The 26,805-nt window shown below is 51.2% G+C and overlaps 1 protein-coding gene across 1 annotated transcript; it reads left to right on the top strand.

The window, feature by feature from the left end:
- Nucleotides 1-351: 351 nt before the first annotated feature.
- Nucleotides 352-24,897, top strand: LOC308037226 (uncharacterized protein; the record flags this gene model as incomplete). The annotated part of the gene is made up of 5 exons (XM_080338848.1): nt 352-1,295; nt 8,693-9,709; nt 16,537-17,439; nt 23,522-24,476; nt 24,751-24,897. 5 exons carry the CDS (start codon nt 352-354, stop codon nt 24,895-24,897), a joined length of 3,966 nt encoding a protein of 1,321 aa, XP_080194974.1.
- Nucleotides 24,898-26,805: the final 1,908 nt, after the last annotated feature.

Here is a 26,805-nt window from a genome sequence, read left to right as displayed (position 1 = left end):
GGGTTTGTCCCATGTTAGGTTTTGTACTGATGGCAACTAAAGGTACTCAGCTTCTATTTGTATCTCCTGAACTATGGAGTGGAGGGTTGAGGACAACAGCCAGTGCCAGACTGGGATGTGAGGAGCGATAACATGCATGTTCATGTGTGTTTGCATCTTGCCAGTGTTTGGCCTGAGTGTACCTGGATAAGAGGCAGGAGGATTTGACCACAGGTCGGTGTACCTGAGAAGACAGACAGGGGTAGTCTGCCTGTGCCTGGAGTCCATCACAGTGTCTGCTACAGTTCTTTCCTCATCCTTTCAATGCCAACTGCTCCTGTGTCTTCCCTTCCAGCTCTGCAGCAGTGTCTCATGTCCTACTCAAACCACTCGAGTCCCTTGTCCTTCATGCTCACAGGCATCCCTGGGCTGGAGGATGCTCAGTTCTGGATTGCCTTCCCATTCTGCACCATGTACTTCATGGCAGTGCTGGGGAACATCACAGTCCTCTTGGCCATTTGGATGGACCCAAGCCTGCACCTGCCCATGTTTTACTTCCTCTCCATGCTGGCTGCCATTGACCTTGTGCTCACCACTTCCACCATGCCCAAGCTGCTCAGCATCTTCTGGTTCCACTCCCATGAGATCGACTTTGAGGGCTGTGTGGCCCAGATGTTCTTCATCCACAGCTTCTCCATAGCAGAGTCAGGGGTCCTGCTCACCATGGCCTTTGACCGATACTTGGCCATCTGCAAGCCCCTGCACTACTCTGCCACCCTGACTGGCCCCACCACTGCCAAGCTGGGTTTGGCTGCTGTGGGCCGTGGCACTGCCATCATCATCCCTTTGTCGTCCATGGTGGCCAGCCTGTCCTACTGCGGCTCACACGTCATTGACCACTCCTACTGTGAGCACATGTCCGTGGTGAAGCTGGCCTGTGGGGACACGCGGCCCAACTGCATCTATGGCATCACGGTTGCCACCATTGTGGTGGGTTCAGACTCCATCCTCATAGCTGTCTCCTACAGGCTGATCCTGAGGGAGGTCCTAGGCCTCTCCTCCAAGGAGGCTCGTCTGAAGTCCTTCTGCACTTGTGGCTCCCACATTGCTGTCATCCTGCTCTTCTACATACCTGGGCTCTTCTCCTTCTACACTGACCGCTGGGGGCAGAGCATCCCTGCTCACCTCCGGATCCTGGTGGCTGATCTCTACCTGCTGGTGCCTCCCATGCTCAACCCACTCATCTACGGGATGAGGACCAAGCAGATCCGAGAGCTGGTGCTGAGCCTGCTCTGCCAGAAAGGGATCCCATCCAGGTCCTGACCCCAGTCCATTGCTAATGCCAGGTGGGATGGAAAGGGGTTGGGACCAGGGAACAGCAGCAGCATGTTTGGAAAGCAAAGAAAAAGCTTTAAAACCTCTCTACTGGAACAGCTGGATGTGTTCCTGTGCAACCTCACTTAGGCGTTCCTGCTCCAGCAGAGGGATTGGACTAGATGATCTTTTGAGGTCCCTTCCAATCCAGAACATACTGTGATACTGTGATACTGTGATCCCTCCATCATCTTCACAGTATGTTTGGGATTGGAAGGGACCTCAAAAGATCATCTAGTCCAATCCCCCCAGTCTTGGCCAAACCCTGAAAGATGGGAGCACCACAGAAACTTTGACTGGTGAAACATTCTTTTCATAGAATGAATTCTACATTCCTCTTTCAGAATGCAGAGATAAAACGCATCTAACTGTATCTGTACCTGTCCTCCTCACCTCCTCACACCTGTATCACCTCATGGCTTTCCTCTTCATCTCTGCTCTCCATATAAGACCCTTACCCATTTGAGAATTAAAGTCTGTTTGTGGGTTCATCCTCCACACACACCTTTTCCAGCCAATCTGTAATTCTTCATTTATTCACTGACTAGTGAACACATGGAGACACACACACACACACACACTCACTCTCATCTGGATGTTGGCCTAAACAGATCTTCTTTTCCTCCTAACTCTGTCTTGGATGCATTTGCAACAATCACAAAAACTCAGCTCACAGATTCACAGAATCCCAGAGTGTCAGGGGTTGGAAGGGCCCTGGAAAGCTCACCCAGTGCAATCCCACCATGGAGCAGGAACACCCAGATGAGGTTACACAGGAAGGTGTCCAGGCGGGTTGGAATGTCTGCACAGAAGGAGACTCCACAACCCCCTGGGCAGCCTGGGCCAGGCTCTGACACCCTCACCCCAACAAGTTGCTTCTCCTCTTTCAGTGGAACCTCCTGTGTTCCAGTTTGCACCCATTGCCCCTTGTCCTGTCCCTGGTTGTCACCAGCAGAGCCTGGCTCCATCCTCCTGACACTGCCCCTTTCCATATTGATCCCCAGGAATGAGTCCCCCCTCAGTGTCCTCTTGTCCAGCTCCAGAGCCCCAGCTCCCTCAGCCTTTCCTCACACGGGAGATGCTCCACTCCCTGCAGCATCTTGGTGGCTGCGCTGGACTCTCTCCAGCAGTTCCCTGTCCTGCTGGAACTGAGGGGCCACAGCTGGACACAAGATTCCAGGTGTGGTCTCCCCAGGGCAGAGCAGAGGGGCAGGAGAACCTCTCTGACCTACTGACCACCCCCTTCTAACCCACCCCAGGTACCATTGGCTTCCTGGCCACAAGGGCCCAGTGCTGGCTCATGGTCACCCTGCTGTCCCCAGGACCCCCAGCTCCCTTTCCCCTACACTGCTCTCTAATAGGTCATTCCCCAACTTACACTGGAGCTCATTTGAGAACGGGTCCACAAGTCACACTGAAACCCTGCAGTGTCAAATAAGATAATGTTCTTTTATTATTAGAATTTTTTATTTTATTATTATTATTATTATTATTATCATTATTATTATTTCCTCTATTATTAGAAACACCAAAACACCATCAGCCATGAAAAGTGGGTCAAACACTTTTTTTTTCTGATATTTTGATGGGACTCCCTAACTTTCTGTGCTGTGTCTCCTGCCTCAGCACACAGGCACCTGTAACGGGATTTTGAGGAACTCCAGGTTTTCACAAGTCTTCACTTGCCTCCGAACTCCTGTCAGATCCTGCTCCTGTGGATACGGCGCTTTAGCAAACCGGTTCTCCTCTCTGGAGACCCTGTAATGCTGCACGTGCTGCACTGCACCAGGGTGACGCGTCCTCGCTCCGTCCCCCCAGCCAATGCTCGGGGCAGCGCTGAGTCTGGGGGAGCAGGAGCTGTTCGCCATGGGGTGCGCAGAGCGGGTGGAGAGGGCGATGGCACAAGTGTCCTTTGCTTCATGCAGATCTCCTCATGCAAAGGGCAGGACCATAAACTACAAAAACACCTGAGAGAGCCATAAACTACATAAAAAGCCTACAGGACGATAAGGTCACCTGCAAGAACGGGAGATGAGGAGCAGGAGTGTGGATTAACGTAGGGGAGCAGAGCACAGGGACTGAGCTCTTATTCTCCTCAGCAAACCCATAACAGATTTTAACTGTGATGAAAATTCATTTCCTGACAACACACACCAACTTACTGTCCCAGCTCTCCTTACGCCTTCAGCTAATGGGAATCGGGGCACTCAGGTCTGGTCTCTGAAAGAACATGAGGTCCTGCACGTATCCTGCACCAAGCTAGAGAGGAGGGGGAAGGTTGCAAAGAGCTGTGGTGACCACCAAACCCCAGCTGGTGGGTACAAACTCAGTTCTTTCACTATCTCCTGACACTGCTGCCTTTGGGGTCTTCTGGATTCCACAGAGTCACACCCACTACCACCACCCTGAGAAAAGCACCATCCACCCCACGCCCAAACACTGAAGCACGGTGCAGATCCTCCCGCCTGACCTGGAGACCAGACTCTTCCACCCCAAGTCTCCCATGCTGGTTGAAGTTGGGGCTGGAAGGGCCAGTGCCAGGTGCCTGGAGCCTGCCAGGCCATGGAGTCACTCTCCAGTGACAGGTCTCCTCCCCATGTGCCAGACTCACTCTGCCCCTCACCACCCCCTGAAAGCACCAGAAACTTCCAGGCTGATGGACCACTATGGCCATGCACACGCCCCTTGGTTGACAGACAGGGCCCTTGACCAATGGAAAGCCTTGGCTGAGAGAAGTTTCTAGACAACTCCCATAAGTGACCACAGCTCAGATTCAACTGGGGTATAAATGGAGCTGCTGAAGACCCCAATGGAGTTGGCCTCTCTAGGAGCAGTGGGAGGCTCCCCTCCTTAGAATGGGTGTCTAAGGGACATTCACCATGGACTGAGGCACCTTGCTGACATGGTAAGTGATCATCTGGGGACCCATGGGAGTCCTCACTTTGACACAGAGTGAGAAGATGTTAATCTTGAATGATCACCCTTGAGTTCTGTGATCTGATCCCCTTGAGTCTGAGTTGGCTGTGTAATAATTAACTCTGAACCAGTGTCTGCACCTGTGTTGTAGAGTGTTGTTAGAGTGCTGAATAATTTTGAATAAATCTTGTTCGTGGTTGGTTTCTGTTAAACAGGTCTGGTTAGTATAAAGTCTGTTTGGAATTTGTTTCCTGCCTCAACTGACTTTTGGGGTGTCCCAGTGACACCAGTATCACCCAGCCTTCCCTCCCTTGGGCACCCCAGCCAGGCTTGGTGCTGCTCTTCTCCTCCCCTTCAGGGAAACCCACCGCCACAGCAGCCCTCTCACCACATAGTGCCAGCCCTCCTTGGTCAGGGGTTCTCAGTGGCAAAGCCCGGCTTTGCAGAAGGAGGAGACACAGACAAAATGTCTCTGTCAGGTCAAAGTGGCCAGAATTGGTCTGTGACATGATTTCTATCTGCTGCACTCTTTCTGCTGTTGCCTTAGAGGATGCAAAGCACAAGTGAGGGACAGGACATCCCTCCCCAGGAATTGTAGCCTCTTACAGGATGGACACAGCCAGGAGCTCCATCTCATGGTCACACAGACCATGGAAGGACAGCCAGACCACATTTCACAGAATCACAGAATCAACTGGGTTGGAAAAGACCTCGGGGATCATCCAGTCCAACCCTTGGTCCAACTCCAGTCCATTGACTAGATCATGGCACTAAGTGCCATGGCCAATCTCAGTTTCAAAACCTCCAGGGCCGGTGAGTCCAGCACCTCCCTGGGCAGCCATTCCAATGCCTGACCACTCTCTGCACAGAATTGCTTTCTAATCTCCAGCCTAAATTTCCCCTGGCAGAGTTGAAGCCCATGGCCCCTTGTCCTATTGCTGACTGCCTGGGAGAAGAGCCCAATCCCCACCTGGCTAGAACTGCCCTTCAGGTAGTTCTAGAGAGTGCTGAGCTCAGCTCTAAGCCTCCTCTTCTCCAGACTGAACAAGCCCAGCTCCCTCAGCCTCTCCCCATAGGGCTTGTGCTCAAGTCCCTTCCCCAGTCTTGTTGCTCTTCTCTGGACCCTCCAGCACTTCAATCTCTTTCCTGAGCTGAGGGGCCCAGAACTGAACACAACACTCCAGGTGTGGCCTCCCCAATGCAGAGCACAGGGGAAGGGTCACTGCCCTTGTCCTGCTGACCACGCTGGTTTGGATACAGGACAGGACACCATTGGCCTTCTTGGCCACCTGGGCACACTGTTGGCTCATGTTGAGCTTCCTGTCCATTAGTCCCCCAGGTCCCTTTCTGCCTGGCTGCTCTCCAGACACTCTGTGCCCAGCCTGGAGCTGCAGGGGGTTGTTGTGGCCAAAGTGCAGGACCCGGCACTTGGCCTTGTTGAACTTCATCCCTTTGGAATCGGAATTCGCATCTGGAAAGATGCAGCATCCTGAAAACAGAGAGCTGGCATTGCCAAGCTCAGGGACCTGTGTTCGGAAGGCTGCATGTCAAAGGACGAGGAAGAGTTCAAACTGCTGCAAGGGTGATAAACACAACAGGGGATGGGCAACAACATCTTGATTAAACAAACTGAGTTAGGGGGTTGGTCAGTAATGAGCAAGTCGGCTGCACACGCCTATTCGTTTCTCGAGCCCTGAGACCGACACACCAGGGATTCCTCTCAGCAGACTTATAAATGCTTCCAGCACTGAAAGCTCAGGGTGAGAGCAGCCGGGGACATTCCTGGTGGCAGCAGGGCTGGCAGCGTCGCTCCTGCTGGGGCGAGAGAGGCGGGTATGGCTGCTCATTGAGCTGGAGGAACCTGCAGCACCAAGCCAGGTAGGTCATCCATCTGTGTGGGGATTTCAGATAGAAGCAGCAAAGAGGATATTGTGCTTTCATATTTTATTTGTAAATGTAATATATGTATGTATTAGAAGAGAGAAAAAAATAATAAAAAAAAGAAAATAGTCTGGAAAAAGGCCTCATGACCATCTCTACTCCCGTCCTTCTTGACCATATTCTCTACAAACAAACAAACATCATGAGATTTGGAAAAACTTTTAGGCAACTGTGGCTTCTTGCAACAGAAAATTCTCAGACCAGCTTGCACATGGTCATCTCAGAGCATTTGATCTACAACTGAATAAATTTAAGGACAGACTTTACCTGTAGGCACATCGCTTTATTCCCCTGCGTTCTGTTTGCTTTCAGGAATGGGAAGGGGATGGGAGGAGCAGGGAGGGAATGTGCGGGTTTGGTTTCTGAAGGTGTTTCTGCAGTCACCCCCTGGACCACCCTCAGAAGCCTTTCAGAAGAGATGTGAACAAACCCTGATTCCATCTGGCTGCCTTGCCAATAAAAGGGGCTGTATCGGGGTCATCCCCAATAGATTTTTGTCCTGCTTGGTCTTCTGTGCAAACGAAGCATTGTCTCCTTGGGCACTGCAGCTTTATTTTCATCAGCACATTGCTGTCTTTGCCATTGGAGACATTTTCTTTAAGCCTAGACAGAATTTCTCCTACTCCTTTAGGGCTTCAGAGCCCTGACTTTCCTTTCACAGGACACGTAGGACAGACTTTTCCTTTCCCCTTCACTGCAGACTTTAATATGCTTCAAGGCTTTTTTCAAGACCGTTCCCCAGGTGAGTCAGTCACCTCAGCTCTCCAGCTTAACTTTGTCCTTATTCTGAACTCCCTGGAGTTTGCCCTTATTTTCCATAAAGTGCCCACCACAAGGCACATCATTCTGAAGACCTTCCAGCTCAGTCCTTTGCTGCTGCCCTTCATGTTCATCCTACCCAAGTGTGTTCCACCAAACAAGCAATTCTGAGAGTATCGTTAGCTCAAAACTTCACTTTGATCCACGAATGTGTTTTATAAAAGAAGAGAAAGAGCAGCAGTCAGATTGGCCTGGGAAGATCTACCTTTGATAATGTGGTGCTTTCTGGACACGTTGCCCTCTGCCTGCAAGGTCCTGCTGGAAAACACCAACTGGTTTGGTTGACAGACGAGCTGCGGCCCTGGGAAACAGAAACCCCAATGCTTCTCTTTCCCGAGGGGAAGAGGTGAAAGTGATATGGGCAACTGGACCGAAAAATCGTGGGAGTATTTAAACCACAAATAGAGCAGAGCTCTTCAAAGACTGGTCTTGAGGAAACTCTTGTGCATCATCAGAGGCCCCTTGGTGAGACCTCGTCTGTACCTCTGGCCAAGCATGGCCAGGAAAGCTGCTCTAAAGGAAGGTGTAGAGAGGAAAAGTGCTTGTGGACCAGGAGCAGAGCTCTGGCCTTGTGAAAGGGGACAAAGACGAGAGAGGAGTTTGCACAGCCAGTGTTAGGCTGGGAGGAGGGTTGTGTGGTTCTGTGGATGTGCTGGGGTGAAAATGACAGGGAGGAAAAAGCATCATCATATTCAGCTTCAGAGGTGACAGACAGAAACTGGATGGGAACAAATGGAGAGAGGAAAGTGGAGGTAATTTTCCAGCTGTTGGAGCACGGTGGAGGGTTGGAACTGTCTTCAGCAGAGGCACGAAGCCAAAATACCCCAGGGTGCTGACTGTCGGTTCTCCTGGGTAAGATGAGCTGTTACACCTGAAGCAACGGGCATTCAGCTGGGTGATCCAGAAAGTGCTTTTCAGCTCAGTCTTCCTAGACCCAGAGCAAGAAAAGGGTAAACTTAGATGGGAAATTAAATAGTTGGTGCTAATGAAAGGGTTAAAAATTCTCCTGCAGGTCTGAAGTTAAACTTCCATCACCTGAGGTTTAATTATTTCCATGGTGGCTGGTAAAGGAAGGTCAAGGATTTGACTAACTCTTCTTTGCCTGTTTTGATGTAGGAGCAATGGGATGTCAAATGATGCCAGCGAATGTCAGTCATGCAAAAGGCAAGGGATGATTTCACAAAAGGTTCCACTAGTTTGTCAAACTCCTTGGTAAAAGATGAGGAAGAAATTGTTGCCCTGAGGGTGGTGAGAGCCTGGCCCAGGTTGGCCAGAGAGGTGGTGGCTGAACCATCCCTGGAGACATCCCAGGCCAGGCTGGACGGGGCTCTGAGCACCCTGAGCTGGTGACGATGTCCCTGCTCATGGCAGGGGGTGAACCGGGGGAACAGGGAATGTCCTTCAACCCAAACGATTCTATAATTCTATGGTATGGATGCTAATATTTTGCCCAGAAGAGGGTAGATGGGTTTCCGAGGTGTAGTTAACAAAAATGGAGAAACCACATCAAGCTCAGGAAGTCCCTGAGCTTCAAATTGCTGTAGGCTGGGGAGGCACCCAGGAGAGGTATCGTGCTGTTTCCTCTCTCATGTTCTCCCTTCAGGGTCTGCTTTTGGTGCTGGGCGTAGGATCTGAGGCTGGATGGACCTGTGATGTGAGCCAGGGGATGGCTGTCCTTGTGCGCCTGGGCTCTCCTCGCTCAGGCTCCTGCAGTGACCAACATGTCCAGCTCGTTTCCCACCAACACCTCACTGTTGGAGCTGCACCTGATGGGCATCCCAGGGCTGCAGCACCTGCACCTCTGGATCTCCATCCCCTTCTGCATCATGTACCTCGTCACACTGGTCGGGAACTGCACGATCCTGTGCGTAATAAAGGCTGATCGCAGCCTGCATCTGCCCATGTTCCTCTTCCTCTCCATGCTGGCTGTCATTGACCTGGTGATGGCCACCTCCATCACCCCTAAAACGCTGGGCATCTTCTGGTTTCATTCCACCACCATCAGCCTGGGTGCCTGTCTTACCCAGATGTACTTTGTTCACGCTTTCTCTGCAATGGAGTCAGGGGTGCTGGTGGCAATGGCCTTTGACCGCTACGTGGCCATTTGTCACCCACTGCAGTACCTGTCCATCCTGACCAGTCCCGTTGTGGTTTTCATTGGCTTGGCCACCTTGCTCAGGGCTGTTGTTTTCATGACCCCCCTCACCTTCCAGATTCGCTGCCTTCCCCTGTGCGCCCCGGCCACCGTGGGCCACTCGTACTGCGAGCACATGGCCGTGCTCAGGCTGTCCTGCGAGGACGCTGCCTTCAGCAGCACCTACAGCCTCTCTGTCTCCACCTGCGTGGTCAGCTTCGACTTGCTGCTCATCGCCGTCTCGTACGCGCTCATCCTCCGGGCCGTGCTCGGCCTCTCCTCCCCACAGGCCCGCAAAAAGGCCTTTGGTACCTGCGGCTCACACTTCTGCATCATGGCCCTCTACTACATCCCTGGGCTGCTCTCCATGTACATGGAGAGATACCACCAGGAGCTCCCACCCCACATTCAGGTCCTGCTGGCTGATCTCTACGTACTCATCCCACCAGCATTCAACCCCCTGATCTATGGCATCAGGACGAAGCAGATTCGTGATGGAGCACACAGGGTGATTTCCTGGAGGAGACCCATGGCAGGAGGGATTGGGTCTGGCCTTCAGGGCCCAAGGCTGGGGCTCATGAAGATGAAGTCTATTCCCTAAGATGGCCAAATCTTCTGCTGGACCTTGGTGTGGCTCTCAGTGTATGTTCAGAGCTGCAGGTGCCCCAGGAAACGTTGGCACCCACTGAATCCAGGTCAGCACCAAGGGCTTCAGCTGGTTGTTCTGCCCATCCCTAGTATGAGGCAGTGGCGTTGGCACAGCATCTCTGGCTGGTCCAGCTCCCTCAGATTTCCCAACAAAAATACCTTTGCCGCCACGACCTGGACTTGTTCTGACAAAATGACCTACTGCAGCTGAACCACGGGAAACAGCTGTTTCATCAACGCGTCATTCTGTGTGCAGCAGAGCTGTGCCAAGAGGTGTAAGGGACATGGGGTCTCAGGACCACAGGGTACCTCTGACTGCAAGGGACCTCCGGAGGTCTCTAGTCCAACCTCCTGCCCAAAGCAGGGTCACCTACGAGCCCAGACCAGGTCGCTGCTTCCTGGGAAGTGGCTGCATGTGACCTGCTGATGGGAAGCAGAGAATTAAACCTCTGTTTTGCTTTGCTTCACCACACAGTCTTTGAATTTGCTTTATTAAACTGCCTCTATCCTGACCCATGAGTTGTTGGCTGCTTTTGTTTTGGTTTGTTTTGTTTTCCGTCTTATTTTCTCCCTCCCATCCTGCTGAGGAGGGGAGTTATAGAGCAGCTTGGTGGGCACCTGTAGTCCAGCCAAGGTCAACCCACCACAGCAGTGGTGATAAACCAGGGATGTTTTAATTACTTGCACAGCCTCAAGGCCTTTTCTGCTCCTCATGTTGCCCCAGCAGTGAGTAGCGTTGGGGTGCTCAGGGAGTTGTGGGGGACACAGCTGGGACACCTGACCTCAGCTGACCAAAGGCTCCAGATCAGAACAATGAACACTGTGACATGCGTGAGGTGACACGCTCCAAAGTGTGTGAGAGGCATGGGAGACCTCCCTTGGGAAGAGGGTCTTTTTTTTGGTGTATTTAGACTTCCTGATCTGCCAGTGAGGCACATCAACCACTCAGAGAAGTGAACTTCAAGCAAAATGACCGAAATATAAGAGTTTTTCTTGAAAACGTGCTCCCTGCCCACAGTCTAACACTGTGTCCCTGCCACAGAATCCCAGAGTGTCAGGGGTTGAAGGGCCCTGGAAAGCTCACCCAATGCAATCCCCCCATGGAGCAGGAACACCCAGATGAGGTTACACAGGAAGGTGTCCAGGCGGGTTGGAATGTCTGCACAGAAGGAGACTCCACAACCCCCCTGGGCAGCCTGGGCCAGGCTCTGACACCCTCACCATGAACACGTTTCTTCTCCTATCTAAGTGGAACCTCCTGTGTTCCAGTTTGCACCCGTTGCCCCTTGTCCTGTCCCTGGTTGTCACCAGAAGAGCCTGGCTCCATCCTCCTGACACTGCCCCTTTCCATATTGATCCCAGGAATGAGTCCCCTCTCAGTGTCCTCTTGTCCAGCTCCAGAGCCCCAGCTCCCTCAGCCTTTCCTCACACGGGAGATGCTCCACTCCCTGCAGCATCTTGGTGGCTGCGCTGGACTCTCTCCAGCAGTTCCCTGTCCTGCTGGAACTGAGGGGCCACAACTGGACACGATATTCCAGGTGTGGTCTCCCCAGGGCAGAGCAGAGGGGCAGGAGAACCTCTCTGACCTACTGACCACCCCCTTCTAACCCACCTCAGGTCCCATTGGCTTCCTGGCCACAAGGGCCCAGTGCTGGCTCATGGTCACCCTGCTGTCCCCAGGACCCCCAGGTCCCTTTCCCCTACACTGCTCTCTAACAGGTTGTTCCCCAGCTTATACTGGAACCTGGGCACGTGGCCTGACTACTAAAGATATTCCCTCTGCTTGGCAGGACGTGGTGCTGGAGAGCAGAAATTGCACCGTTGGAGCAGATGTCATGGGACAGAACGGCTGACATGGGGACCACTGAAGGACGCATTGGAGGCTGCATCTCCACCTCAGAGTGTGCACACATTGCTCTGGGACACAGCGGTTGCAGAACTGGAGACAGGACATGGGCTGAGGAGAAAGGGCAAGGAATTCCTCTTAGGGCAAGGAACGCAGAACAAAACCCCCATATTAGGAAAACCTCCCCTTTCTGACATAATCTCTAGGAATAACACTCCCTGCACATCACATCTTCATTCTCTCCACCATCTCACATGTCCCCCATTGCTGAGTCCTTGTGCTGAACGAATCTGGTGCTGTTCTTTCCTATCAAGATCTTTATTTGATGGGAGGGTTGGGGCACTGGAAGTGGAGCCAGAAGAGACAGGACAGGGCAGAAGAAGGTCTCAGTGGGACAGAGCTGGGATGGAGGATCTCTGGGGCAGTTCCACCTGTCCCTTCAGTGCTGCACTTGGCCTGACACACACCAGTCATCACCATAAAATAAGTGTACCTGCTTGCCTTACAGCAGGTAGGATAACTTCATATGTATGACAGAACAACTGTCAAGCTCCACTTCAGAATGGTGTTCCTCTTGTATTTTACTTCTGCTCACACATAGGTTCCCACCTGCACTTCCCCCAGAATCTTTTGTGGAAAATAAGATGAAAAATTAGGGAAAATTAGGGATTTATTCCCTAATTAGCTGGCATTGTGCTAATGACCCTTAAAGGCAGGCCTTGGAGCTGCTGGAGGTTTGGTATCACATGTGGTTTCCTCAGCATCGCTCCTCACCTATGTACCGCACGGTGCAGCCGGGGCTGAGGACCCTCTGTGAGATCCCACCTCCCTGCATGGGTTCTCAGATTCCTTTTGGGGACTCAACAGACGTGAGAGCTTGCTGTAATGGTTCTGAGTGGAGAGAAGGGTGGAAATCCAGTTTCCAAACCATCTTGCTCTCTCTGGCAAGACCAAAGGGGTTTTTCTCTACTTTTTAGTTTACATTTTGTGCATTGGTCTCACGGGCACCCGGCGTGCTCTGGAGACCACGGTGCTCCCGAGACCATGACAGTATGACACTCCAAGGGAGAGCTAATGAAAGAAGCTGAAGCAGTCTTGAAAATTACCATCTCCTCACAGGACAGACAACCCAACCTCTGCCTCCTCCGTCTGCTGTCCCTCGGGGGCGAGGACGGATGAATACCCTGGCACTGCACTTAGAGATGCACAGGGATGGTCTGCTGCAGCCTCCCAGGTGACAGTCCTGCAAGGGACAGAGATGTCTCACTGTCCGACAGTGCTTGTCCTTCTCGGCAGAGCGGGATGAGGAGCCTTTGCTCAGGCTGCAAAGCTCATCCCTGCGCTATTTCCACCTCCCAGGCCCAGCAGCCCCAGTGACCAGGGTTCTTCAGCACTGCTGCAATACTGAAAACAATATTGCGACAAGCACTGGCTATGGAAAAGAGCTTCTAGAAGTAAATCTACTCGTGCCTTGGATGTTGGCACCTGGGGGGCATGTCTCTGGACTCAGACACACGTAAGTGTCTGGAGGGAGGTGTCCACATATGATTGTGTGCATGAGGGCTTGGTGTCTAAGCACTGAGCACAGCCAGTGGAGATCCAGCGCCTGCAGTCAGCACATCCTGGAGAGCAACCCAGCTCATCCCAGGGCAGACCCTCACATTTAGGGAGCCAGTTACCTGAGCTCTTATCTGACTGCAAGAGGGTCTCAGACCCTTGGGGTGTCATTCCACTGCCCCTTACCTGGATGTCTACAGCCAGTTCAGATGCCTCCAGGTACCCAAGGCATCCACGTGGGAGATGCAGACCATCACATGGAGGGGGCTGGTCTCTTCTGCTGAGTAGCAAGTGATAGGATGAGAAGAAACAGCCTCAAGTTGTGCCAGGGGGGGTTGAGATTGAATATGGGGAACAATTTCTTCCCCAAAGGGCTGTGGGGCATTGGAACAGGCTGCCCAGGGCAGTGCTGGAGTCACCAGCCCTGGAGGGCTGGGCAGATGGACATGAGGTTCTCAGGACATGGGGCAGTGCCAGGGGTAGGGGCATGGTTGGACATGACGATCTTCTCCAACCTAAGTTGGACTTGATGATCTTGAGGGTCTCTTCCAACCAAAATGACTCTGTGATTCTACCACGCAGGGTTTGCAGGGACTGCACCCTGATGGGTGTAAGGGAATTAGAGGCCGAGTGGGACACACCAGGGGTCTCTGATGGCTCTAGGCAGCTGAACCATACCCTGGGTCTTTGCGGGGGGACCCTCATGTAGACCCTGAGATCTGGTGTGTTAGACTGGGTTTTGCAGCACCCCACGTTTTCTGCTCCACAGCAGAGTCTGGTCTGGAAGGCTGGTCCATGTCCCTGGCATCATACGGGTCTGCTCGGGAGCATGGGTGGGTGAAAGCAGCTGTGGGTTAACCCCGCTGCCCAATCTGGAGTCACACCTGGCTCCTGCGAGCCGCTGGTTACCGGAATGCAGAGGGTCAGCGCCAGGCAATTGAGTGCAGTGATTGAAAAGGAATTTTCATCCCGCTTTAGCCTCTAAAATGTCCCAATTCGCAGACATTTAGAGCAGAAGGTAAGTGCTTCTGTCCTGATCGGTCTTTCCAGCCACCAGCTCTTGCAGCATCCCCACACTTGGGGCAAATCAATAGTTCAAATGGAGGGTTCAAAACCTACCGAAGTCTGATTTTTATTTTTAAACTTCAAGTGCTGTGTTTCCTTAGTTGTCTCCCAGTATCTTGTTTATTTCTATTCTGAACTTGTCTAGCTTCTGTTTCTCACTACTCCCATACTAAGCATGTCTAATGATAAATTTTAGCCAAAATAATCCTGTAGCAGGGCTGTGCACAGGTGAATTTTCACCTCAGTTCACTGAATTTCCTCAGTTCAGCATCCTCACAGCTGGACTGAGGAAGCGGGGCTGGATGGGCGGGGAGTGAGGTGACTGTGAACTGGCTGAAGGGAAGAAGCCAGAGAGTCGTGGTCAATGGGGCAGAGTCCAGTTGAGGCCTGGATCCAGTGCAGTGCCTCAGGGGCAGTGCTGGGGACAGTACTGCTCAATATATTCATCAATTACTTGGATGAGGGAATAGAGTGACTGTCAGCAAGTTTGCTGGTGACACCAAGCTGGGAGCAGTGGTGACACTGGAAGCTGTGCTGCCATCAGAGACCTGGACAGGCTGAGAGCTGGGCGGGGAGAAATGTAATGAAATAGAACAAGGGCAAGTGTAGAGTCTTGAATCTGGGCAGGAACAACCCCAGGTTCCAGTGTAAGTTGGGGAATGACCTATTAGAGAGCAGCGTAGGGGAAAGGGACCTGGGGGTCCTGGGGACAGCAGGGTGACCATGAGCCAGCACTGGCCCTTGTGGCCAGGAAGCCAATGGTACCTGGGGTGGGTTAGAAGGGGGTGGTCAGTAGGTCAGAGAGGTTCTCCTGCCCCTCTGCTCTGCCCTGGGGAGACCACACCTGGAATCTTGTGTCCAGCTGTGGCCCCTCAGTTCCAGCAGGACAGGGAACTGCTGCAGAGAGTCCAGCGCAGCCACCAAGATGCTGCAGGGAGTGGAGCATCTCCCGTGTGAGGAAAGGCTGAGGGAGCTGGGGCTCTGGAGCTGGACAAGAGGACACTGAGAGGGGACTCATTGCTGGGGATCAATATGGAAAGGGGCAGTGTCAGGAGGATGGAGCCAGGCTCTGCTGGTGACAACCAGGGACAGGACAAGGGGCAATGGGTGCAAACTGGAACACAGGAGGTTCCGCTGAAATCTGAGAAGCAACTTGTTTGGGGTGAGGGTGTCAGAGCCTGGCCCAGGCTGCCCAGGGGGTTGTGGAGTCTCCTTCTGTGCAGACATTCCAACCCGCCTGGACACCTTCCTGTGTAACCTCATCTGGGTGTTCCTGCTCCATGGGGGGATTGCACTGGATGAGCTTTCCAGGGCCCTTCCAGTCCCTGACATTCTATGATTCTATGATTCTCTGTTGTCACTAGCACGGGTGTTGTCAGGCACCATCCACCCAACAACTTGTTGCTTGCTAAAAAGCTACCGGTGGGTGACCATCCAGGCCATTTCTGTCAACAGGCAGGGACCTGGTGTGGTTGTCACCTGCCTGGTCTGTGCCACTGTGTGGGGAGGAGCAGCAGAATCAAAGCTTCGGCACAAATGAATGTGTAGATCCTGCCCACTGCGCCCAGATTCTTCTTCTTGCCTCTCCAGGACTGTTCTCTGGAGTTTCTGTACTACCTTAAAGCTCCTCCTGCAAGAATAAAACCTCAGAAAATAATATTTTCCTCTGAATATTGCTTAGTTTTGCAGGCTTGCCTCATGGGTAAATGACAGAATGAAGACAGAGCAACAAAAGGCAATTTCGTGATCACATTTATGTCCCAGAGCACTTTCCCAGAGCACTTTCTGCCCTATAAATTTGTAGGAACTTCTTGTATTTGGCCCATGGCAGAGAAGCCAGGGCTGCTCAGGCAAATGCACTGTCCAAGGGAAGCTGGATGCTGACCTTTTTCTCTCCTCTTGCAGATTATTTTAGATGTCAACTGAGCAGTGGTGAGGAACCAACAAAGAAACAAGCCTTTCACGAGCAATGGACTGTAAAAGTTCCTTGGTTATCCTCGAAAGATGAACTTTTCACTTGATAGGAACTTTTAAGCCATAACAGCCCCATTTATTCAGCATTTCTGATCCATTTCCCTGCCTTGTCACTCCCATCTCACACATCCTAATAACAATATGGTTTCGTGATCTGGCTCTTGCACTGATGCAGAGTCCCCAACTTATCCCCCTTGGTTCTGGACATCTCAGGGCTTGAAACTGGGCCCCTTTTTCTAAGCACAAAAGCAAGATTCTCCTGCATGGCTTCTGATCCCTTCAGCCACCCCAACAACAGCTCCTCCTCTTTCATCCTTGTGGGTGTCCCCAGCCTGGAAGCATTCCCCACCTGCCTGGGCATCCTCTTCTGCTCAAGCTATATCATCGCCTTGGTAGGAAATGGTCTGGTTTTGCTTGTCATCGGGCTGGACAACTCCCTGCGTGAGCCCATCCATTGCTTCCTGGGGATGCTGGCTGTCATCGATGTGGTGATGGTGACATCCATCGTCCCCAAGATGCTAAGTGTGTTCTGGCTGAACTCTAAGGAGATTGGCTACGTGGCCTGCTTTGTTCAGATGTTCCTTGTTCACTCCACAACAGCAGAGGAGTCGGGAGTGCTCCTGGCCATGGCCATTGACCGCTACATTGCAATTTGCCACCCCCTCAGGTACCAAGCTATCTTGACTCACCAAACAATTGCCCAAATTGGCCTGGCCATTGTGGTGAGAGCTCTCCTTTTCATGGTCCCCTTGGCAGGGATGATGACAAACCTCTCCTATTGCCGCTCCCGTGTGGTTCCCCACTCGTACTGTGAGCACGTGGCGGTGGCCAAGCTGGCGTGCGTGGACCCCAGACACAACAGGCTTTACAGCGTGGCTGGGTCCTCTCTTATCGTGGGGATGGACGTGGCTCTCATCGCTGTGTCCTATGGGATGATCCTCAAAACTGTCCTGGGGAAGAGATCATGCTGGAAGGCCCTGAGGACCTGCGGGTGCCACATCTGCGCGCTGCTGCTGTACTACGTCCCTGGGATGGTCTCCATCTACGCGCAGCAGTTCAGCAGCAGCATCCCTGTGCATGCACAGGTTCTGCTGGCGGACGTCTACCTGATCCTCCCTGCCATGCTGAACCCCATTGTTTACAGCATAAGGACCAAGCAGATCTGTCAGGCGGTGCTCAAAATGCTGTTTTCCAGGAAGGTTCATGCATGGCTCCGCAGTCAATGTTTTTTCCAGGTGTATGCATAACGACAGCACCAATTTCTTTCCTACGGTGGACAGAAGCAATGTGGGGGGGAGGACTGAACTGACTGTTGGAAAAATTAACAATGTTTTACTAATGCTACTAATAAAAATAGAGAAAATAATACAAAATATACAAAACCAATCTTGAAAGTCTCAGCAACTGCAGAGGCGGCACCCGAAGTCCTGGACTGGACTCTGCAGCCAACCGGAGCTGGATTCAGTCTCTCACTGGCCTCAGTTCACAGGGACAACTAGCAAGGTCCTCTCCTAACGTCGGCCATAAGGAAAAGGGAAAAGAAGGCAAAAGACAAAGAGAACGAGATCCTCGTGATCTCCCACTTTTATATGAAGTATTCACGTGAATGGAATGTTATACACAGTTGGTCAGTTTCTTGATCTCGTTGCCCCTCTCGTGAGATGTCCGTCCGTGCTTATCAATAAATTTGCATTCCATTGCTATGTTTACCAAAATATGTATCTGGTTCTCCAGGAAAATGCAGCTAATATGAAGCTTTAGCTGACAGGCAAATTCACTAAAAGAGAAACTTGTTTGTTAACAAAACCAGGGCAGTAGGACAAGGGGCAATGGGTACAAACTGGAACACAGGAGGTTCCACTTAAATCTGAGAAGCAACTTGTTGGGGTGAGGGTGGCAGAGCCTGGCCCAGGCTGCCCAGGGGGGTTGTGGAGTCTCCTTCTGTGCAGACATTCCAACCCGCCTGGACACCTTCCTGTGTAACCTCATCTGGGTGTTCCTGCTCCATGGGGGGATTGCACTGGATGAGCTTTCCAGGGCCCTTCCAATCCCTGACTTTCTGTGACTGTGACTGAGTTGGAGAGCTGCCTTAATTAACACAAGGATTCAGAAGGAAAGCTCACAGAGATGGCACGTGTCCTCCAACAGCAAAGGAGTGGGACAGCCCTCATCCTCCTCAGACACATTCAGGGCAGAGCTCCACGTGGTCACCACCATGTCCCTCAAACTCATAGCAATAAAAAGGGCAGGTGCAGCCTAATTCCTCTGACCTGTTTCAGATATCAGCTTTAGACTGGGATAAATACCACCTCTAAATCACTGTTTGTCTCTGTGGATGTGATGGCAATCTGGAGGACCAGCTCCAGCCATAGACCGACACCATGTCCACAACTGCTGCCTGTGTCTGTTTAGATGAATCCCACCCAGAAAGTCCTCTTTAGTCTTCGCTTTTACAATAATTTTAAAATTAAACTCAGTGAAACACATTCCATTTCAAAAATGGTTTGAATGTATCATTCTCCACATCAAAAATATTTTAGCCTGTCTTTGCGGTGCTTTTCTGACATTCTGCCCCGCTCTTCCTTGACATCTTGAGAAGACCAGTTGACAGAACGTTTCTGCTCTCCTGAATTTGCATGTCTTGCCGTGCTGAATTTGCACATTTTCGCCTGTGGGGGCCTGGGGAAGGGCTCTGGGGGGACCAGGGCAGCTCAGGCCATGGCATGGCCCTTTGCACTGAGACCCAGGAGAGACGTCCCACTCCTCATTCAGCAGAGCCAGAAATGGAGTTGCACTTGCATTGCACATTGAACTGCACTTAAAAGGGGCCCATACGAAAGATGGGGACAGACTTTTGAGCAGGGCCTGTTGTGACAGGACAAGGGGTGATGGGTTAAACTAAAGGAGGGAGATTCAGGCTGGATATAAGGAATTGTTGCCCTGAGGGTGGTGAGAGCCTGGCCCAGGTTGGCCAGAGAGGTGGTGGATGAACCATCCCTGAGACATCCCAGGCCAGGCTGGACGGGCTCTGAGCACCCTGAGCTGGTGCAGATGTCCCTGCTCGTGGCAGGGGGAGTACTGGGGAAGCTGGGAAGGTCCTTCAACACAAACCATCTGTGATTCTGTGCAGAAACACAAATGTCTTTCATTCTGCTGGAGACAACCTGCACGGCCTGTTCCTGTCTTGGTCATCTCCAAGCACCTGCCGTTTGTGAAAGAACTTAGATGAGCAAGAATTGATTGGGGCTGAGGCTGTTACCATCCAGCCTCTCACTGAGGTTGTTGCCTGGAGAGGACTCGTGCTCTTGGGAATCTCCATCCAGGGGAGACTCCCGGCGGCGTTGCCTGGGGTGATTTATGCACAGCTCTGTTCTCCAACACAGGAGTTGCGTCTTTCTCATTGTGAGCATACCCAAGGGTAGAAGGTGTCTGCAGGCAGAGAGCAAGGTGGGTAGCTTGGCTGGGCACGAGTAGGGCACGGAGGATGCTCCAGGTACCTGAGGACGGGAGGCTGGTGGGACTCCAGCGTCTGACCCACATGCATTCACCACGTGAATCAGTCAGGAAAAAGGCAATTGCTTGGAATCTTTTTTTTTAAGTAGTTTTTCAAAATTTTAAAGTTTCTTATGAAATGAAACTGCAGGCCAAACACTGCAGAATTCTGGGTCTTTTAAGTGGTTTTTTTTTTAGGTAAAAATAGGACTCGAGTTTAAAAAAGTAAAAAATAAATACCAAACCTTCTAACCAAAACAAAATACTGCTGCCAAAGAGTCAACTTGTTTCTATTTGTATAAACTAACCAATAATTAGCTAAATATACATTTTTCTGTTAAAAAAAACCCCTAAATTTTCAACCATGGATAATGTTCTGAATCCCTTGTGTATGACAGCAGGTATCTCAATAGCAATCCATGGTCATGCAGCCGGGGGTTCTGCCAACAGGCAGAATTTGGTGAAATGGGCTGGAAAGCAGCAGAGAAACGGCCTCAAGTTGCCCAGGGGAGGTTGAGGTTGGATGTGGGAACAATTTCTTCCCCAAAGGGCTGTGGGGCATTGGAACAGGCTGCCCAGGGCAGTGCTGGAGTCACCATCCCTGGAGGGCTGGACAGACGGACAGGAGGTTCTCAGGACATGGGGCAGGGACAGGGATAGGGAACAGTTGGACTCAATGATCTTGAGGGTTTCTTCAAACCAAAATGATTCGACTCACCTTTGTGTCCCAACCCAAAATAGCCTTTTTTAAATGTCCATGGGGAAGTGTGTTTGCAGGATGCAGAGTGTTGTGGTGGGAAATGCCCGATGGCACCGAGGTGTCCGTGATGAGAAGGAAAAGGTGCAAGGGCTGAGGTGGGGAGAGCTCAGTCTGGAAGGTGTGACAAAGCCGATATAAAATGTCACAGGAAAGCGCAGGGACGGTCCCTTCAATCAAAGCGTTCTGCATCCAGCACTAATGAACGATGAGGAGTAAAGAGGAATTAAACCACAGGAAAAATAAAAGCTGGTGGTGCCTAGGAACTGGTGGTGCTGATCTAAATGCATTTCAGCCTGCGGTACTGATTTTTCATTAAAATTTAATTTTCCCAAAGCTGACAGAACTTAAAAGCAGATGGAATTTAGAAAAGGAAACTGCAGAGGAAGCCGAGAGATGTTTTGAACAAGTTCAGTTAATGGCCACGAAAAGCAAATGGAGCACTGAGAGCTGCAACTAAAGCACCACGGACAAAGCGAGTTGGGAAGCTGGTCAGGATCTGATGGGAGGTTGGAGCTGCAGAGCAGGGAAATCACATAAAAGCAGATGAAGGCACCTGCCCCTCCGCACGGAGAAGAGGGGTCTGTGTCCACCTGAGAGAAGGGAAATTTGTTTTCTAATGTGATTTAATTGATTGGCGGCTGGGAAGGATGTTAAACAGCCTCTGCTAAACAAGTGCAGCAGCAGCTCTGGGTAATTTGCACAATGGAAAAAGCGTCTCTGAGTTGGGCAAGGAGGTTTTTGGCCTGTTCTGCCAAACTTTGACAAGCCCAGCGTGCTGCGGTGACAGCAGACGCTTCCTTAGGCCATTACTTTAGCAAGAACTATGATGATGTGATTAGCTGCAGATTGCTTAGCCTGACGTCAATGCCCAGCAGAACAGCCCAGAAGTTAACAGAAGATTTGGTCAATAAAGAATTAAAGGACTGGAATCAAATTGAATTATGGCTATCAGCGCGGCTTCGCAGGAAACGGCTCTTGTCAAACAAAACTGATCTCATTTTCTGATGAGATAGCAAGTTCAGTTAATCAACGTGTGTGTGTGTTTGAGTACAGTACACAGAGTTATCGATAAGAAATGTCCCTCGCCGGGCTGCTGTCAGATGGGGAGATGACACTGTGCAACATCCGTGAAGCATCAGCAAAGTAGGTGAAGAACAGGATGATTGAGAGACCTCAAAACGAATCTCAGACCCATCATCACCAAAAACCTCATGTTTCTGCAGGGATGCCGAGTGCCTGGCTCTAGGCAAGAAGTTATTCTGCACAACTTTCATCAGTTTTCCCCAAATCCCTACAAATTGCATCTCAAATGCTGCTGGGGAAAGGCAAGTCATGGAGAGCAGTCTAGAGAGATGGGTGGTTCAAAGGAACTCCTGCAATGAGCTGAGTACCAGGGTAAGGAGAGCTGGGCGGGTTTTTGGAGTGGGACACTGGAAAACAGGCTCTGGAAAACCACTGGCAGCACATGGCGACGGTGACACGGGGACCCAAGGGGCTTGTGCAGTTAGATAGTGGAATGAAACTGGCAGTGCTCTGAGTCATTAGTTTATCAAGAGTAACTCCGTGGTCATGGGAAGAACATACCCTCATGCAATGAAGGTTCTCTGCCATGAAGGGCTCTCTGGCCAAGCATGGGAAGGTGGAGGAGGATGCTGTGGGTGGGAGTAGAAGGACAAAGACAAATGGGAAGAAAAGCAGGTGGCTATAACCATCAGGATGATCAGCACTTATCAAAGGCATCAAGAGATAGAGGCTCTCCATCTCTGGATGCCCACACGTCATTTCTTCCAGGAAAGCATGCTTGAGCAAATCTCATGTCATTGGGCTCCAGAGAGGAAAAAGTGGGTGTAACAAGTCCACCGTCTGTGACCGGACAGCATCCTGCACCGGTTTGGCCTCCAGTCTCATAGATGGGTGAGTGTGGAGGAGGGGCCAACAGCATTTTAATCGTGCCCTCCTTGTCTGCAGCTAGTGGCTGTCGATGATGTGTCCTCATTGTGTCGAGTGACAACTCGGAGCACCATTTTTCTGTCCAGTTTCACCGTGGACATGTTGTCCAGATGCAGTTTCTGCATGAACCAAAGTGCCAAAAGGCTGGAACTTGTGTGACTGAGATGGGCATAGGGAGGGAGGACCTGCAGCAAGTCCTTAAGTCCTGCCATTGCCATGCTTGTGAAGGGTGGGTAGAACAGCCTGGGGTCATTATGCCCCACTTCTTCCCACTGATAGCAGCAATAGTGGCTGGAAGCCATGACAAGGCAGGACACCGTGGTGGCAACCTTTAGCCAGAAGATACAGCAGAAGTTAGAGGTAAATCAGAGGGGCTGGAAGGGGAAACGGGGGAAGGTTTCCCTACGTGAGCAGTAGGACAGCCAGGACTCTCCGGTGATGTGTCCTCTGGAACGCACTGAGCACAGCACTGGGGTGAAACCCCGGCTGTAGACAACAGGGTCTGAAGTTTTTCCACAAATAAATACAACAAGATTGTGTGATGCTTGAAAACATGGAGTCATAGAATAGAATCATTTTGGTTGGAAGAGGCCCTCAAGACCATCAAGTCCAACTGTTCCCCCATCCCTGTCCCTGCCCCATGTCCTGAGAACCTCCTGTCCGTCTGTCCAGCCCTCCAGGGCTGGTGACTCCAGCACTGCCCTGGGCAGCCTGTTCCAATGCCCCACAGCCCTTTGGGGAAGAAATTGTTCCCACATCCAACCTCAGCCTCCCCTGGGCAACTTGAGGCCGTTTCCTCTGCTCCTGGCACTTGTTCCTGGGGAGCAGAGCCCGACCCCCCTGGCTCCAAGCTCCTTTCAGGCAGTTCAGAGATCAGAAGGTCTCCCCTCAGCTCCTGTTCTCCAGCTGAACCCCTAGGTCCCTCAGCCGCTCCATCACATTGTGCTCCAGCCCCTCACCAGCCTTGTTGTCCTCCAGCAGTGTGCGCAGTTTTATGATCAAACACGTGGCAGCAAAATCCCAACGTTTCTGTCACTGTTACAGGGAACTGAAGTTGGGAACAAAGATGTGACTTGGCCCACTGTGCCATGTCAACCTCCAACCAATCCAACACCAACTCTTTGCCTTTTCTCCTGACGGGAATCCCTGGCCTGGAAGCTCTCCATGTGTGGATTTCCATCCCGTTCTGCTTCACATACATCATGACCTTGCTAGGAAATAGCATGGTCCTTCTCGCTGTGAGGCTGGACAAAAGCCTCCACGAGCCTATGTACTATTTCATTTCCATGCTGGCTGTCATCGACCTCATCTTCTCAACTGCTGTGGTTCCCAAAATGCTGGCTGTATTCTGGTTGGGTTCAAGAGAGATTGGGTTTGAGGCCTGCTTCATCCAGATGTTCTTCATCCACACGTTCACCGCAGTGGAGTCAGGGGTGCTCCTGGCAATGTCCTTTGACCGCTACATAGCCATCTGCAACCCCCTGAGGTACACCACCATCCTCACAAGCTCGAGGACTGTCCGGATAGGACTGCTGTCGCTGGCCAGGGGAGTTGGTGTCATGATACCTTTAATGTGTCTCCTCACTGGCTTACCCTACTGCAAAACCAGAGTCATCCCTCATTCCTACTGTGAGCACATGGCCGTGGTGGAGCTGGCCTGTGCCGACCCGTCCGTCAGCGATCTCTACAGCCTCACCGTGGCAACGCTCTTGGTGGGGACAGACTCTGTCTTCATCACCTTCTCCTATGGTATGATCCTCAGGTCTGTGATACAGCTGCCATCCCAGGAGGCTCGTCTGAAGACCCTCAGGACCTGCGGGTCCCACATCTCCATCATCCTGCTGTTTTACATAGGTGGCCTACTCTCCATGTACCTCCAGATGTTCCCGTTTGGCTTGGCACCTCACGTTCAAGTCCTGGTGGCTGATTTCTATTTGACGGTCCCTCCCATGCTCAACCCCCTCATTTATGGCATAAAGATGAAGCAGATCCAGGAAGGGATCTTCAAACTGTTGAGGCAGGTGGCAGGACTCAGTTTTCACAAGCTGATAAAGACAGGTCAGATGCCGAGAGAGGGAGAAACAGCCAAAAAATAATTTAACCCACCCTAGAATAGATGTGAAGTTAAGTTCAATGAATTATATACCCAATGTGTCCATCTCTATCCAGTCACTTGAAGGGGTACTTAGACCAGATGTCTACTGCTGACATGGCAATAGTTTATTCACATGGAACCCATGGGCCAATGCTGATGGGTGCTGGGCAACTGTGGCGGGTGCACTCAATCCCCCCCAGCCAGAGCAGCAGCAGATTGGTCTGGGCTCAAGAGGAGGGAAGGGCCTGAGCCATAACCAGGCCAAGAACTCCTTCCAGGAGACCCACAGGGAGGCAGAATGGCAACTGAACACCGGTGGCTTGTGGGCTGTCGTGGTTTTGTTATAAACAAGTTTCTCTCTTAGTGAATTTGCCTGTCAGCTAAAGCTTCTCATTAGCTGCGTTTTCCTGAAAACCAGATACATGTTTTGGTAGACACAGCAATGGAATGCGAGGTCATTTATAAGGATGGATGGACATCTCGCCATAGGGGCAACGAGAAAAAACTGACCAACTGAAGTATTCCATCCCATTCATGTAATACTTCATATAAAAGTGGGAGATCACGAGGATCTTGTCCCTTTTCCTTTTGCCCGACATTAGGAGAGGATCTGGTGAGCTGTCCCTGCGAACTGAGGCCAGTGACAGACTGAATCCAGCTCCGGTTGGCTGCAAAGTCCAGTCCAGGACTTCAGGTGCTGGCTCTGCAGTTGCTGGGGACTTTCAAGATTGGTTTTGTATGTTTTGTATTATTTTCTGTATTTTTATCGGTAGCATTAGTAAAACATCTTTAATATTTCCAACTCTCTTCTCACTGTCCTTCTGTCCCTCCCGATCGCCTGTCCTGAGTGGGAAGTGGGGAGAGTGGGGGCTAAAGCGGGAGAGGGGGAAGAGAGGGGGTTAACAATACATCTGCCATGGTTTATTGTCACCCCGCAATCAAACCTGGACATGGACGCAGGGTTTCCCATGCAATTTGACTACGAGTCAACCGCTTCATTCTACAAATAGACCAGCCTGGATGAGCCACTTTGAGCTCTCCCTGCTACATGAGTGAGCTGTGTGGCAATGGGTTTACTACTCACAGGTCAGTGGACGAGCCTAATTCAAGTTCAATATTAGTCGTTTAGCTTAAGTAGATGCACACCAGATGTAATGGATTATTTAGAGATATAAGGTTGTATGATTTTTAATATACTCTTTGATTCATGTTACCTAGTAGACTACATCTGCTAAACTTTTAAGCTCGTATTTGCCAAAAGCAAGTGCAGACTACGCTAAACGCCTGCAAGATGAAGTCCAGTGTGCATTTTGCTGGGAAAAATGGAACTGACTTGGAAAACAATGATCCAAGGCTAACACAGACACATTATAGACATTGCAAAGTGGGGCCTGTTTTGCACTTTGCCGAGAAGAAAGGATTTATCCAGACAAAACGGCTCCTGCAAGGATATGGACCAAAAACAATGTCTAGAGCTGAACAAAACAAGGGCCCATGTGGAATCAAGGAAAAAGGGTCCAATGGGGAGCAAAGGACCTGGTGGTGAAATTTTGCTATTGGACTGATCTTGGTGTGAATGGTCTGTAGAGATATAGAAGTTTGTAGTTTTCTATGCTCGGTGGGACCTGAGGTGCATCAGCCAGAGAGGAGGGTTCGGTCACCAAGCACCATTGAGATGACACCACGGTGCTCGGTGCCTCAGGTCCCTCCGGAGGAGAGGAGAGGATGCTCTGACCCCCTCCTTACTCACAAGGGATGGGAACATCTTCCCCCGCGTTTCCTCTGCCCATCCATGCAAGAGACGTTGGGTCCCCATTTCTAATCAGAAGTCAGACCAGTGTATCATGGCTGTGAAAATCACTCAGAAACCTGAAACAAAAGCTGTTTCCTATTCCTGACATCACCAGTGGTGACGTGTGCCAGGAACGATCACTCTGGGAAACAGAGTTACTTCATAGTTCTGCCAAGAGTGAATGCAGATTTATCGCCCGCTTTGGAGAGAGAGTGGTCTACTGAAGAAAGGAAATTAAAACGTTTCCTGTAAAATGTGATGCATCCTTCCTTCCTCCCTTGACCATCCAAATCTCTCTCGAAACTGACACAAATCTGCAGAGTCCCACTGATACGCATCAGCTGGCAAACTTGCACATTAATCTTGGCTCTGAACATGTAGGTTAGACCCAGCATTGCTGGTGATGGTGTTACACAACATGCTCCCAGTCATCAGCGCCCTAAGCATGGAACGCTGGCAGAGA

The sequence above is a fragment of the Nesoenas mayeri genome, assembly GCF_963082525.1.
Source record: "Nesoenas mayeri genome assembly, chromosome: 1".
NCBI lineage: Eukaryota > Metazoa > Chordata > Aves > Columbiformes > Columbidae > Nesoenas > Nesoenas mayeri.
The sequence above is the reverse complement of the archived record's forward strand: the minus strand, read 5'-3'. Positions and strand labels throughout refer to the sequence as shown.